The sequence below is a fragment of the Lemur catta genome, chromosome 7 (genome assembly GCF_020740605.2).
Source record: "Lemur catta isolate mLemCat1 chromosome 7, mLemCat1.pri, whole genome shotgun sequence".
Lineage (NCBI taxonomy): Eukaryota > Metazoa > Chordata > Mammalia > Primates > Lemuridae > Lemur > Lemur catta.
In genome coordinates, this window is record NC_059134.1 from 46,502,713 (window position 1) to 46,518,195 (window position 15,483).

A 15,483-nucleotide genomic window follows, 5' to 3' on the forward strand; every position below is an offset into this window, starting at 1 on the left:
CTCCTGTAATTCTTCCTGGTTTGAAATACAAAAATATTTCAATTTCATGAAAACCTATTTCAAAGGCATATGATGCTCTACAGTACTGCCAGAAATAATAAATAACATTCACTTGCCATTGTTTGCCTTAAAACTCTATGCACAGTTTCTGGTGAAAAATGACCATCATTACCTGAATAGAAAACAAAAATACCTTGGCATGGTACAGATATCATATAAAAGTGACAAAGTGTGATAAAATATCAAGAAAAAGAACTCACATTGAATCCACAAGTTTCTTGACTACAGCAATTATGTTCATTCTTCTTGGTTTTTCCTCATGTTTCTCTCTCTTTTGTTCCACTTTTGAATATGCTGCCTCTGGCGAATAAGAATGTGTGGGAATTTCTTCCTTCCCTACAATGAACCTAAAGAAAAGAGCACAACATGAGGCATTTTTCACCTTTAAAGAAATCAATGAGAAAAAAAAGGTTTTGTTTATAAACAAATACATTTTGGAGAGTATCTTATTTGAAATATTAATATTTTCACAACTTATATAAAATATAATCATCCTTTGAAGAAAAACAGACTTCCAAAATCTGAATACTCAGAAAAATTTAATAGTCAATTGTTTGACAACGCAGGTACTTTCAAATCAAGTAAAATACAGCACAGCACTTTTATGAAGCATCCTTTAACTCCACTTTTTTAAGTGTAAGCCTTAAAGTTTTTCAAAAGAAGCAGGTGAACTTGGATCTAATACACAATCCCCAAAATTCTATTTTTTCCCTAAATTCTGCTAATAGTTACAATTGAATGAGTTCCTCACTTAGAGTAAAACTCTAATGTCACTTTGAGTCAACAACTGCAGTAGAAGGTCATCTGTACACATAAAGGGAAAGAGAGGGAACTGTAGAATGAGAATCAGAAAACAGTCAAGATTCCACATATCCTGAAATTATTTCACTAGAAAATCTTAAACTTGATGTTACTCCAATCTATTTATTTCTCTTTGGAAAACTCAAATATCTAGAAGATGACACCATTCCTATTTCATCAAAACTGGACTATATTTTTCCAAAGAACAATGCAAAGGAAAATGTTACCACCATTAGGTATCAATCAAGAAGTATCGTTCCTCAGAGTTTTCAGTACTGCTTTTACCACCTACCCTAACATAAAGAATAACTAAGCGTTCTTAAGGAAACTACCTCCTAACCTTTCCGAAAATATAATAAAATATAAATAAAACAGGGGATCAATAACACTACATTAAAATTCTGCAACTTGGGATATGTGACAAACAATATGAAAATTTAAACACTCGGAAAAGAGAGAAAGCTGTTACTACCAACAACTGCAACCTATCCAGTTCAGACAAACTTGGTAAAACATCTCGCTTATCAAATCATAAGGGGTATGTGATGGGTTTGTTTGTTACCAGATAGCAGCTGTGCAGCCTGGGTAGCTATCAGTCCAAAACAATTTCTTACTTGTGGGTGTCCACAGACGTTTAAGATTTGTACTATTGCTCTTTATCAGGAATAAGGATAAAACTATGCTAAAACAGATACAACAATATTTCTCACACCTTTCATAATATTGTTGCTATTTTGGCCAGGACTATCTCAGATTAGTGGTCACTTCCCTGGAGAAGCTGTCCCTGCCTCAAGCCAGGGTGATGAGTGAATGCCCAGTACTATAATCACCATTTTAGTAGTCTATATCCCCCACTAAACTGCGGGGCCTGTGAGACTATGTCTATCTTCTTAGCTATCATATCCCAGTGCCTAGCATAGTGTCTGGCCCAAAGTAAATATTTCATTACTTTAATTTTTAATTAAATATTAAATTATATATCAAATGAATGAATACAGTAATAGCTAGCATTTTCTGAGCACTTACTACATGACAGGCACAGTGCCAACTGAGTCTTTTACAAATATTAAATCATTTAGTCTTCACAGCAACAACCAAGGTATCATAATTCCCATGAGAGTAAACATGATAGTATCTTGTCCACATACAATAAATTATCAATAATTATTTGAACCCAGAACAGTCTGATCCTAAAGCCTGGCTTCTTAATCACTGAGCTAGGTACATTTCTGATATAGTTTGGATATTTGTCCCCCTCCAAATCTCATATTTAAATTTGATCCCCAATGTTGCAGGTGGGGCGTGGTAGGATGTGTTTGGGTCATGGGAGTAGATCCCTCAAGAATGGCTTGGTGCCATTCTCACAGGACTGAATTCTCACTTTTAGATCCCTTCAGCTCTGGTTGTTAAAAAGATCCCAGGACCTCCTCCTTTCTTGCTCCCTCTCTCGCCATGTGACAAGCCCGCTCCCCCTTTGCCTTCTGCCATGATTGGAACCTTCCTGAGGCCCTCACCAGATGCAGATGCTGGTGCCATGCTTCTTGTACCTCCTGCAGAACTGTGAGCCAAAGAAACCCATTTTCTTTATAAGTTATTCAGCCTCAGGTATTCCTTTATAGCAATGTAAATGGACTAAGACAACTTCTAACCATGTTTTAAACAATGATGAATTCAGACTCCTGCACTAGCTTTTCTCCCATGGTTCTGTCCTTAACTCTATCTAGTCCCATGACTTCTACTATTATCTACACAGATAGACAATTTTCAAATCATGCCATTTCTAGAGGAAGCTTCCTAAAATGCAGATCTGAACATACTATTCTCATTCGCAAAGAATTTTACAGGCTTATGGCCTACTGAATTAAATAAAAACTTCAAGCTTAAAACAGTACCTAGCACAGAGTGTGTATGAGATATTATTATACATTATAACTTATTGAACTACTTGCCATTCTCCAAATAAACCATACCTGTGTACTGCTCTTCTTATCTGGATCATTCTTCCCTAATCTCTGCTAAAATCTTATTTGTCTTCTAAAATCCATCTTAAATATTCCTCTCTTCCACCTTTTCCCTCCCACCCCCCCTCAAAAAACAAAAAAGTAATCTGTGAACCATATAGCACTTCATTTCTATTCTCTTATAGCATTTGGGCTTTTCTATTCTGTAAGTAATTCTGTGCAATTTTCCTGCTGTCGTCTCTGCCTTTACTCCTATCCATAGCTTGAGAAGAGACACTAAATTAGGTCTGCCTAAAATATATTCCTGAGATAATCCACACTTCTCTTTTGTAACATTTGGCACAATTATAATTAATATTGTCTTCCCCACTAGACCACAGCTCTGAGGACAGAGACTGGATCTAACTTATTCCCAAGTGTATTCTCAACGCTTAGTATAAGAGCTGGGACAAAGTAGAAGTACACTAAGTAGGAATGAGTGTTATCTTTGTAGCTCCCTTATTAACTTGCACATGTTGAGGAGTGCTTAAAAAATGGGTGCTGAACTAAAGTTTAATATTTTAAAGCTTTTACTCTATGTCTAATTAGGAGACATTAAATTGGGGTACTTTGAGAATACTCACCCCCTCTGTGAATAAAGGACAGTTTTCCTCAGAATAAACAATATGTGTTTTCATGATAGAATAATTATAATCTGTATAAGATGGGTACTTCCTTTAAGCCTTTTTAGGATACTATTCATTTAAATCTCATTATTCTCCAATGTTATCAGGCACTGAATATCTTTTCCTCACCAACATTTAATATTGCCAGGAAGTTATATTAAATTAGGCTACAGCAAGCATTTTTCTTTCCCCTTCCTTTTGTAATTAATATTAAACGTTGTGTTTTTGACATGCTATAAATTCATAGCATATACCCACAATAAAATCTGAGCTGCCAAGAATGCAAAGAGGTAGTTGGAAAGTCATGTCAGGTAATACTTTCTGGAAGCCTGCAAGATTGACATACATTAACCCACATTATTTTTTGACAATAGAAAATATATTTGGCTTTTAATAATATCTTCTGAGTATTAACTTTATAAGTTTGAGAGTAATCAATTTGCAATATGGGGAATCTGAAATGAAACATAATCTAATTAGTAGAGGGAAATGTATAATATAAATAAATGACAATTCACAATACTTCACAATTTTCTTGGTTTAACAAGAACATTAGCAAGAATTAATAAACATTTTTCCAGAATATTTTCCTACTATACTAAGAAAATTTTAAGTGAAAATAGTCCAAACTAGCCTTTATTACAAGTGGATTTGAAGAAGAGACATGAAAACATCTGATCCATTCTGAGTTTTTGCAAGGATTCTGGAGTCTAAAGAGATATGTAGGAAAACAAGGCAAGTTTTCCTTTCTCTTCAGGAAAACTTTTGTTTTTATTATCAACTTTCAACTTAATAGAGAATACTTTATAGCCAATGCAACAATAACAAAAAAGTTATTTTCTAATAAATTTCATGATCTTTTAATCAAAAATATGAGGTAAAGAAATTACTGTTGTGTATTATCGCTTAGAAAGTTACTGTTACCATAGAGTTTCTACAACCAAAGACATTCTTAATCATACAGTGATTTGTTCCCTCCCAAAACAGTTTCCTTGCATGCCATCTGATTTTCTATTAATAGCACTGTCTTTTAGGCACTTAGGTTATCAATACTTGGCTGGGAATGAGGGGTCGAAAGGAAGAGAAAGAAGGAAAATATCAGTTTACTAGGCCATCGTTTTCTTCCATTCCAAGTTTCAACTTTGTCTCTTTTTCTTTAATCCTCCTACTAGCACCCAAATTCCACTCCTTATCATTTTGTCTTTCTACCTTCTGGTTCTTTCTTTTTTCAGTGTCCTAAATACACTGTAGACAGACTAACCTTTCTGAAACACTGTCATCTATACCACTCAAAAACCATTAATGGCTCCCTATGTGTCACCTTATCAAATCCAAGTTTGTCTTTTTTGTTCTAGGTCTTCTGTAATATGGCCCTACTCTACTTATTAAAAAAATATCCTTTATTCCCTAATTCAAACTTTTCTATACCAATTAAGTTCATTTTCATCCTTTTGCTAATATTATTCACTTCCACCCAGAGTGCTCTCCCTCATCCTTGCAGTTATCTAAAGTTATCCTTCAAGTACAATTTAAGGCATATCAACTATAAGAATAATAACAATAATAACCAACATTTCTTGAGTACTCACTATGTGTCAGGCACTGCTCTAAATATTTTTCATGTATTAACTCACGTGATTCCCTAAATGCCCTTATGAAGTAATCATATAAAAACTTCTCCTAGTATTGAAGTCCACCCTAATTTTTCCCAGTAATACTTGCAATACATACCATGCTACTAATCTTCCTTAAGCATCTACTATATGTAATTTGGAGAATAAAATAGGCAACATTTATGACAGAAACAGGACAAACATTGGGTTTGGAGTCAGTATATATATAGTTACTTGTGTGATGCTAAATTAAATTAGCCAAACATTCTAATCCTCAGCTTTCTCCTGTTACATGGGGATTAAAAAATACCCATCTTACAGAACTTTTGCAAAAATTTAATTTACTAATCTATGTGAAAATGCTTGGTGAACTATAACATAAAATGCTAATGCTAACAAACATTTCTACAGTATACCATTGTGCCAATTACTATACTAAGAAATAGGCTATGAAGTGAAAAGAAAAAACCCTAGCAATGCTTAGAATCTAATACGTGTTTGACAGTGCGGGTCCTGCCCTAAAGAAACCCATACTCTGGTACCACACAATTAAGTACTTAATTGTTCACGTGCAGCTTTGTCTTTCCAAACTCCTCGAAGAGAGTTCTTGTATTTCTTTTCCAACACCCCACAGTATAAGGCACACAAAAGGCCCAAAACGTAGTTGCTGAGTGACTGATTTTTAGGAGGAAAAATATGATAAATAACTCTTTCAATGAACTACAAAGGTTTAGAAACACTTTTGTGACTTCTAAAATCACTTTCAGCTTAAAAAGTCAGTCAATAAATATTTATTATAATTACTTACAATGATATTTATTTTTTAAAGAAAGTTAACTTGTAAAATCTCTCTCAATATAAGATAAATAAAATGTTACTTACCTAAGTGCAGAAAATGTAAATCCTTTCAAACCATCTTTGCACCTAAAACAATAAAAATTTAGAATCATAAATATTGAGATAAAAAGTAGTGTATTAAAAAATTACTAATTTTTTAACAAAAAATGATGTTTCAAAAGGTGAAACTCTATTAAGGCAATGATCTTAGCATTACAAATGGTCAAACAAGCAACAAGCAATGAAATAAGTCACCTTAAACAAAATGATTAATATGATAATGTTTTCCATTGTTACATTTACATAACTTAGGGCTCAACTCTCAGATCTTCAGGTTGAAAAGAGACTTAAGCAAATTCTAAGGGGGCCTTCAGGACTTAAAATGAGGGCTGGGGGGGGGTCCACATTCTTCATTCTGCCCAATCCCTGGGGGACCAATTTGCTGTGAAGAAAAAGGCCACATACACCTGCTGGGTATTATATATAGGTCAATTCAAGGTCCTGACTTCTCTCTACATTGCTCTGCATTCATTGAATTAATAAGTAGAGTTGGCAGGCAAAGAAAGGCTTCAAATTTAGTTCAACTGTTTTAACTTCTGATTAAGCCCAATTAGAACAGATAACATAGCATGAGGAACAGGATTGGGGTGGGGGGAAGGCAGAAAAAGAAGATCTCAAATAGTACTTATTGAGTGCTTATTATTGCTGGGCACTGTTTTGGGCCCTTTTTATCTATTGTCTCATTTAATTATATCACAACTCTATAAATAGGGTTTTTTTTTCTATTCCATAACTGCACAGAGACTCAAAAAATGGAGTAACTTAGATAAAAAAGTAATAGCAGTCAAAATTCAGGGGGAAAAATAAGTCTGTCTCACTCAAAAAGTCATGGCTTTCTTTTATACATCCTCCTGAAAGGGTCTATTTTCTTTAAGTGGAGAAGATTCAAACTACATGGTAACTAAGAAAAAAAAATTCTCCGATCTGCAAAAAATGTTTAAACAAGATCTTGAAGTGCGAACATTACTATACTAATTTTACATTATCGTGTTGCTGTTCAGTTTCTTTGTTCTTCTTTATAGGTATCATCACCTTTCATAAAGAGCTTTGGGGTATTTATTATCAAAATTCCTTGAAGAAATCTATAAAGTTTGGTGACACAATGATGATCTAGGGTATGTTAATATTAGACACTGGATATTCTTGGACAAAAAGTATAGACTCAAATATAATTGGGCAATTCTTCTTGTATATCTTTTGTATGGAAAGTCACAAAGGTAATGTGCAAAAATATAAGAAATCTATCTCAATTTAAAATATATACATTTTTATTGGAGGTGGTATAGAATCTGAGAAAAGAATTAAATTCATGTACACAGAGATTTTAAAACACTTAAAAACTCATTTCAATTAAGCAACATGATCTACTTTGTGGTCATGTTAACAGCAAGAAATGTAACCACAGAATTTCGCTAACATACTACATAATTATCTAATCTACACAGAATGGGGTAAAGGCAAAAGAATTCACGTTAAGCTAAAAATGTACATGGGAAAATTATAGCACTAAAATTCCTAAACTTATCTTTTTCCCTCTGACGAAAGTGTTTTGCATTAATTTAAAATAATCTAGATAGGTGAGGTGCTGAGGAAGTAGACTAGGAGTCTATAGACTGGAAAACAGAAAGCAGTATACTGATTACAAGATCATGTAAATTAACAAACAAATGTTGACTTTGGTATGTTAGAATCAAAAGATAGTCATTTATCTTTGTGATGCTGAATAGATAAAGGACTCTGACAATTTGTTCTAGTCAGGATTGCATATTTGTGACTGTAAACAACAAATGTAATTGCAGACCAAAACATCAAAAAGTAGCTTTCAAATATAAAAGAAGCATATACAAATGAATTTGCAATTTCATTATGATGGAAGTTTGGTTCTTTCAGTAGAATTCTGTGGGAAGCACTTCAGATTGATAAAGTCTTAGTATGGATTCAAAAGGGGCTATTCTTCTTTCCATTCATGTGTATAAGGTTTGTTAATGTAATTGAGGGTCAGATGTCTATATCAAAAGAACAAAAAAGTAATTATTCCCATAAAAAGAATCTTTAAAATAGTAATATGACCCCAAATTTTGACACCAAGAGCACCAAGCACTGAGCATTAACCCAACTATGAAACAATATTATAATCTGTGTTAAATGTACAAAGTATGATATAAACATAAAAATTTAAACAAAGCAGCCCATTAGAAGGTTCCTTACTATTCTATACACTCAGTTATTATAATGTAAATAAAATCACATTCTCCATTTAAGTATTAGGGCTCACTTATTCAACAAATACTAACTAAATGATTATTATGTACAAGCACTGGCTTAGGTTCTCAGGAGCTAACAGTGAATAATAGAGAATTCTTGCTTTCATACAGCTGACATTCTAGTTGGAAAAGAGATATAATAAAGAAGTAAATATATCATAAGGTGATAATTATTATCATACAAAAACACCACCACCAACACCAAAACCCCCCACAAGATAAGGGGAGAAACAGTGATGGAGTCAGTCTTTATTATTTTACATAGTGTGGTCAGATGGGCCTCTCTGAGAGGTAACATTTGGTAATCTGATCAGAAACCTTAATGCATTGAGGGAAAAGCATTTCAGTTTGAAGCAACAGCAAGTACAAAGCCCATGATGAGGAGTCTAAATGGCATTTAGGGAGAACAGCAAGGAGATTAATGTCACCGGAGCAAAATAGGGGAAGGAAGCAATGGTGGGAAATGAGGTCAGAGTAATAGAGGTGGAGGGTAGGAGTGGTCTACAATTCACCCAGGGCCCTTCAGGTAAGGACTTTGGAAGGTTCTCAGAAGAAGAGTATCAAGATCTGTCTTAAATTTTAAAACACTCACTTTGGCTGCTGGGTAGAAAATAACGACTACAGGAGGGCAAGGTTAGAAGTTAGGAGGCTAGGTGGGAGGGGAAAGATGACTGTGGCCATCTAGATCATACTGGTAAACATCGAGAGAAGTGGTAAGATTCTGAATGTATTTCAAAAGTAGGGCTGGAGAAATTTCGTGATGATTTGAATATGGGGTAAAAGAGAAAGAGAGAATTTACAAGTTATTGAAATAATTTTGGTTTGAGCAAATGGAAGGATAAATGGCTACTTACTGAAGTGAGGAATACTATGGAAGAAACAGGTTAAAGGAAAAAATCAAAAGTTTTCTTTTGGATATGTTAAATTTGAGATATGTGCTAGCTAATTAAAGGGAAATGTTAAGGAAGCAAGCAGCTGGCTACACAGGTCTGGAGACCAAGGAAGAGGTCTGATTTGTTTATGTGTAGTACTTAAATTCCTAAGACCAGACACAATCATATAGGAAATATGTAAAGAAAATATCCAAGGACTGCATATATTTTATTCCTCCATAACTTATATTGCAGAAAATCTCTACAGAAGACAAAACTCCATTTATCCTAATAAAATTATCCTCTGATATAAAGTCTCATTCTTATGTTCAAGTGTACATAAAGATAATACATTTAATTCATGTATAAATAAGACTTTTATCTTTAATCTATGCAAATGACATAAAATAATTACTATAAATTAATCATATTTACTGAATCTCTACTTGCAAGGTTCTGTGCTAAGGTACAGTATGACATAAAACAGAGCCAGAAAGGCTTGATGCGGTGGCTCATGCCTGTAATCTCAGCACTTTGGGAGGCTGAGATGGGAGGATCGGTTGAGGCCAGGAGTTTGAGACCAGCCTGGTCAACATAGTGAGCCCCTGTCTCTACAAAAAATGGAAAAATTAGCCTGGTGTGTTGGCACACACCTATAGTCCCAGCTACTGGCTGGCTGAGGCAAAAGGACTGCTTGAGCCCAGAAGTTTGAGGTTGCAGTGAGCTATGATGATGCCACTGCACTCTAGCCCAGGCAATAGAGTGAGACATTGCCTAAAAAAAAAAAAAAAAAAAAAAATCGGAGCCAGGAAAGACAAGGAGGAAAAGAAATTTGCAGCATTCTATCAAACAACTTAGTCAATATACAACTAATTGTAGTGGTTCCGGTTAGAATTGCATACTATGTACAAGGAAGTATAAAGAAGCTTAATGCTATAATTATCAGAATAATACTCTTAGTGTAGTGTCAAATTTTTCAATTAAAAGTGTAAATGATAGTAAAAGAAATAATTCTATGAGGTGAGACGATCACTTGAGTCCAGGAGTTTGAGGCTGCAATGAGTTATGATCATGCCACTGCATTCTAGCCTGGGTGACAGAGTGAAACTTCAGAAAAAAAGGGAAGGAAGGGAGGGAGGAAGAGGTAGGCAAACAGGCAGGAAGGAAGGATTCATTCTGTTCACAAAGTTTTCACTCATGCTTAATTTCCATGAAATTACTTCCAAGAGATACTTCCATTTTTATTACAATGTTTTACCAGCAGATGTCGCTAGAAAACTGTTTTTGGAAGAATGCACAGCACTTTGATGTGACTGCTATAGCAAACATTTTATTCCAAGTTTTCCACTAAAAACACATTTATAGGGATGCAAAAATGTTACTAATATTAATTAAATTGCATTAAGTTCTCCCAAGTAAATATCATGTATTAGACTTTTAATGATGGGTGATATAACAGATGTAAAAGATATACTTTACAAATCTCCTTTAAAATATTTTTTCACAAGCAAGGCATGGGTTTAGTGAAAAAAAATCTTGATATGAGTGAGGATACAGACACTAATCATAACTTCTGTGCCAACCTTGAGTAAATCACTTAACTTTTAGGATTCAACTTCTTTGTCTACTAAAAGAGACTAGAAGTAAATGACCACCATAATTAGCTGATTAACTGCTTTCTAATTCTGAAATTTTATCATTCAATGCTAATTTCATTATTAGAAATCATAAGGGAAAAATAGAATGAATTCTTCTAAATCACTTATGATGTAAAAGAAATGATCTTATTAACACCAAGAATAAAAACAATAAAAAAATACAAACAAAATCTATGAATTTGCCTTGAGATTACTCATTGCTGCTAAAATTGTTACACTTACTTATCAGTTTATAATACTTATTGAGGTGGAACTTATTCCTGCAAAGGTTCAAAGAGAAACTTTGCTTCTTTAATTTTAAGGATAAAAGACCAACTACTCTAATAGATACATGCTGTTACAGAAAGATCCATGAGAAACACTGTTAAGTAAAAGAAGCAATTCTATATAGATATAATCTCATTAATTATAAAGTTTTACATTATTGCTATGTATAGAACCAATGCTAAAATAGTAACATTATTAATGGTAAAATATAAAATGTTTATTATACACATATGGAACGTTATAGAAAGTACTCTAAAGGGATACATACCAAACCATGGTTAGTGGGCTACTTAACTGAAGTTGGATGGGTTAAGAGACATGAAGGAAAATATAACTTTTTACTTTCTATACTGCTATATCATTTTACGTGTTTACAGTGACAAATTTGTATATTACTTGTGTAATTGTTTAATTTAAAAAATCAATTCTTGAACACAGAAAACAGATTAAGCAATGTAAAAGTTATGCATCTTTATTTTATTAATACCTACACAATGTCAAAGAATGTAAAACTCTAACTAATCAACTTTACCAATTAACAGTGCTATAAAAGTTTTGTTAGAAAGAGGCATAAAACTACTAACTAAAATAAATGTTTTAGACTGGAATTTTATGAAAATGGGATCCCAATGAACAGGGATAATTAGGTGACTACAATGATAAAACAGAAAAGTTTATTAAGTATTAACAACAACTGGGGCACTTCAGAGTTCTTTTGTCCTTTTTTACTCATTGAATTGGTTAGAAGGAAACTCAGATATTGGTTAACAATTATCTGATCTATCTTTATTCACGCAATAATCATTAATTGATCAACTAATATACAGAAGATATTGTGTTGATCACTTGAGGATTCGAAGATTTTTAGAAGCTTAACTATTTTATTTGTATTCCATGAGTTCAGCTTTGAATTTCTTTAATCTAGAATTTTATATCATCTATCTCCTTAAATTATTTGATTGGAGAAAAGTAGTACACACATGCAGCAAAAGCACAACTAAAGATATGGAAAGATCAGCAAAAAATAAAGAAAAATTGGACTTAAAATAGCTGTGCACATTGATAATTCTTAAAATATTATATTCCACTCTGATTGTATCACTCAGTATCAAAATTAAGTTTCATTATTTTATATGAGCAAAATTATTTAAAACAGGCTGAGAATTTAAGTGTGAACATTTATATTGGAGTTATGAAAAGAATGACAAATTTGATTATAAATAATAGTTATAGACAATAGCTGGAACTTCAAAATTTTATTTGTCTAATTATTATATCATTGGTACTAAAAGCATAAATATAATTGGAATGAACACAATTGAAAATTTTAAAGTCAAACAGGAACCAGAATACCTATTTAAATGCCTCTAATTTGTGACTCACAGTTGTCTTCATTCTAAAGAAAACGTAAACATTCCTTTAGAGTAGAGGAGGGACAAAAAAAAAAGAAAAGAAAAGAAAAAAAACTTAAGCAATTTTATGTAGCTTGTTTTTAAGTTAAATCTTTCTTATTTTGTTTTTAAAAACCAACATAAAAGAATAAACCAGACTTTGTAATTAATTTTCCTAATCTATTTTCAGGTGTAGAAGCTCACTTAGTACTAAATTATACTCTAATATTTGAAACCAAATCAACAATTGTAGATTTTGATTGACAGTTGTTCACAATAAGAATACCAAGAAAAGATTGACATGGAATTAATTTCAGATTTTTATTTTTGTTAATTTTTTCTAAAAACCTTCAATTTCCTAATATATATGCACACTCTAATAGGTTAAATCTATCATTACAATTTACTGTTCCAAATTTGTGGTGTGTGGCTAAAATGCATTGCATTGTTTACACACATACAACAGGTTTTTCCTCTTATCTCTACTATTGTTTGAATAATAAAATAGACTAAGAGTTCAGTATCAGTCTGTACATGGCACTTAACATGAACAAACATAACAATTAGTGTTGTATTCCTATTTTAAGAAACCTCACATACAAAAATTTGAAGTTAGAATAACAACAAATTAAGAAATATGGGGAAGATTATTTTGTTTGTTTAATGAACACTTATCTTCAAAATAATTTCCAATAGGATTCCTTTAAATAGTGAATTTTCCCAGTGCATTAAAATATTATTTTTGATTCTGATAAATATTTTACAGTACATTTATTTCACACTGAATGGAACACCGGTATTTGGCTTTGTCCTCAAGAACCCAAGGAAAGTTGCCGAAGCAGGCAGCAGTTATGGGTAATCAAGTGTGATTGTAAGTCCCCAGATGATTATTGTGCACTTTTTTCTAGTGTGTCCCAAATATAAATTGGAAACAGTTGGACTCAAACTTACAGTAACAATTCCAATAGAATCAGATTTCTCCTTAAACTTGGAGAAGCTGGAACTGTTTTTGCTTTAAAATCCAAACTAGGAAGGTCATGCTCCAAGCTGCCTTCAATAGCTAAGGAAGCAAGAATCACCTTCAGACTGTTTCCATAAAAAAATGTTAATTAGGGTAAATGTGCCCCTCAAAATGAACTGGTAATAGGAATACTAGCCCAACTTTAAAATACTTGTAAAAGGAGCAGAGTATGGTTTCATTGGGCCTAAACTCAAAGGCCTGTTTGCAGTTCCAAGCAAGTGGCATTGTTTAGACTTGATAAATTAACTATAGGCAACAAGCAAATAAGATTAAAATTGTGTTTCATACAAATCCAAGGAAAAACTTAGCAAGTGTCTTAAAATCATGGCATTGCTAGGAACCAAAATTGTTTACATTAAACAAAATTACAGTATAATCACATTACTGAACCAATCTATTTTTTAAAGACCTCAAGACTGGCAAGTATTTTCATTTTTTTCTTTTCTATAATGGTTGTGAATAATATGAAAACAAATGTTTTCAATTAAATAAACTCTTTGAATCAACATTATTTTCAAATGCATATTGGTATCTATGTCATTACAATAATATGGCAAGTAGTTTGCATAGTGAACAAAATGAATAGCTATTTGAAACTATAACATTAGGCTATAATTTTTCATAAATTTATGCTTATTTAATACCAAAGTTCAAATCTAAAATAAATAAAATTTCCAATAATGGAGCAAAAACATCATTTTGGAAGCTTCTGGAAACTACTATTTTTTGATTAACTTAAGACTTATAGAGTATCCTGACTCTAAGAAAAACATTAATTTCAAATACTCCAGAGCTTGCTTACTTACTCAAAGATTTTGAATTTAATTCATGGTATGTATAATAAAAATTGGGAAAGTCAACACATTGGAATCTAGCTGGTATCAGAAAAATGGAATACTGGAACTAGAGTAACCTGAGAGAATTATACAGATCAAGAAACCAAGGCCCAGGGAGGTAAAGTAATCTGCCCCAAAACAGAGTTTGGTCTCCAGACATCTTCAAATGGTAGTAAATTCATTCCAGTCAACTATCTCTTTGTGCCTGCTCAAGTCTCAAGTGCAAAGAAGAAATACTACAGAGAAGTAAAGAGATCTTTGACTAAATAAAAGAAACCACTGATCACCTGAATGAAGGTAGAGACCAATGGTATTCCAATAGGTATTTTGTAAAAACTTTATGAGGGACAAAGGGCATAGGCAGTTTTAAAGGAATCAGTGTCCAGTTCCTTACTTCCACACGTTCTCCTATCTAAACATGATTGACCTGAGAGTGTACTTTGGTCAAGACTCGACACTGGCTTCACTTATCCACCTCCCCTTCACCAAATCTATTTTTCACTTCAAAAATACAATTGTTGGTTCCCATTTCAGACACAATGAATTTAAAAATTAAGTCTCCACATGATTCTGACGCATGCTAAAGCTTGAGAACCATTGGGCTAGGTTATGTTGCAGTAAAATCTCAACAGATTTTAACAAAAGTTTATTTCTTGCTCACACTACGTGTCAAACCAGCGTTGGCTATGGCTCAACTACATGTAATCTTTATTTTGTACCATAGGGTAATGGAGAAACATCTATTTGGAACTGCTGATTATCAGAGCAGAGGAAAAAAAAAGGACTATAACAAACTGTGTTCTGACTCAAAGCTTTTGCTCATAAATAAACAAAAATCACTTCTACTCATATTTCTTTAGCCAAAGCAAGTCCTACGGCCAAAAATACTGTTAATTGGGAGCGGTAACTAAGGTTTTTGAAAAATACAAGCCAAGCACATAATTGTTGAAGATCAATTGTATTTGTTTATAATATGTAAGGAAATTCAAACCACAATTCCCTTTTTCCTCCTAAAATACTATCATCAATTAGTCTTTTTCACAATAACTTCAATCTTTCACTTTATAATAATATTAAAAATCTTTGATGCTGGTTTCAGAAATAGGCTTGGCTATAAAACATTAAATATGAAATGTCCGATTTCCTTAAGTACAAAGTTTGACAGTTGATATCTCTG

At 32.9% G+C, this 15,483-nt stretch overlaps 1 protein-coding gene across 1 annotated transcript in view; it reads right to left on the reverse strand.

The window, feature by feature from the left end:
• The window catches only part of TMEM135 (transmembrane protein 135), a 202,069-nt gene that overhangs the window by 20,449 nt on the left and 166,137 nt on the right, over positions 1-15,483 (reverse strand). The window contains exons 7-8 of the mRNA XM_045557167.1: positions 5,983-6,024; positions 261-407 (exon numbers count right to left, since the gene is read on the reverse strand). Of these exons, the coding sequence (XP_045413123.1) occupies positions 261-407; positions 5,983-6,024 (189 nt within the window). The remainder of the gene's footprint in view (positions 1-260; positions 408-5,982; positions 6,025-15,483) is intronic.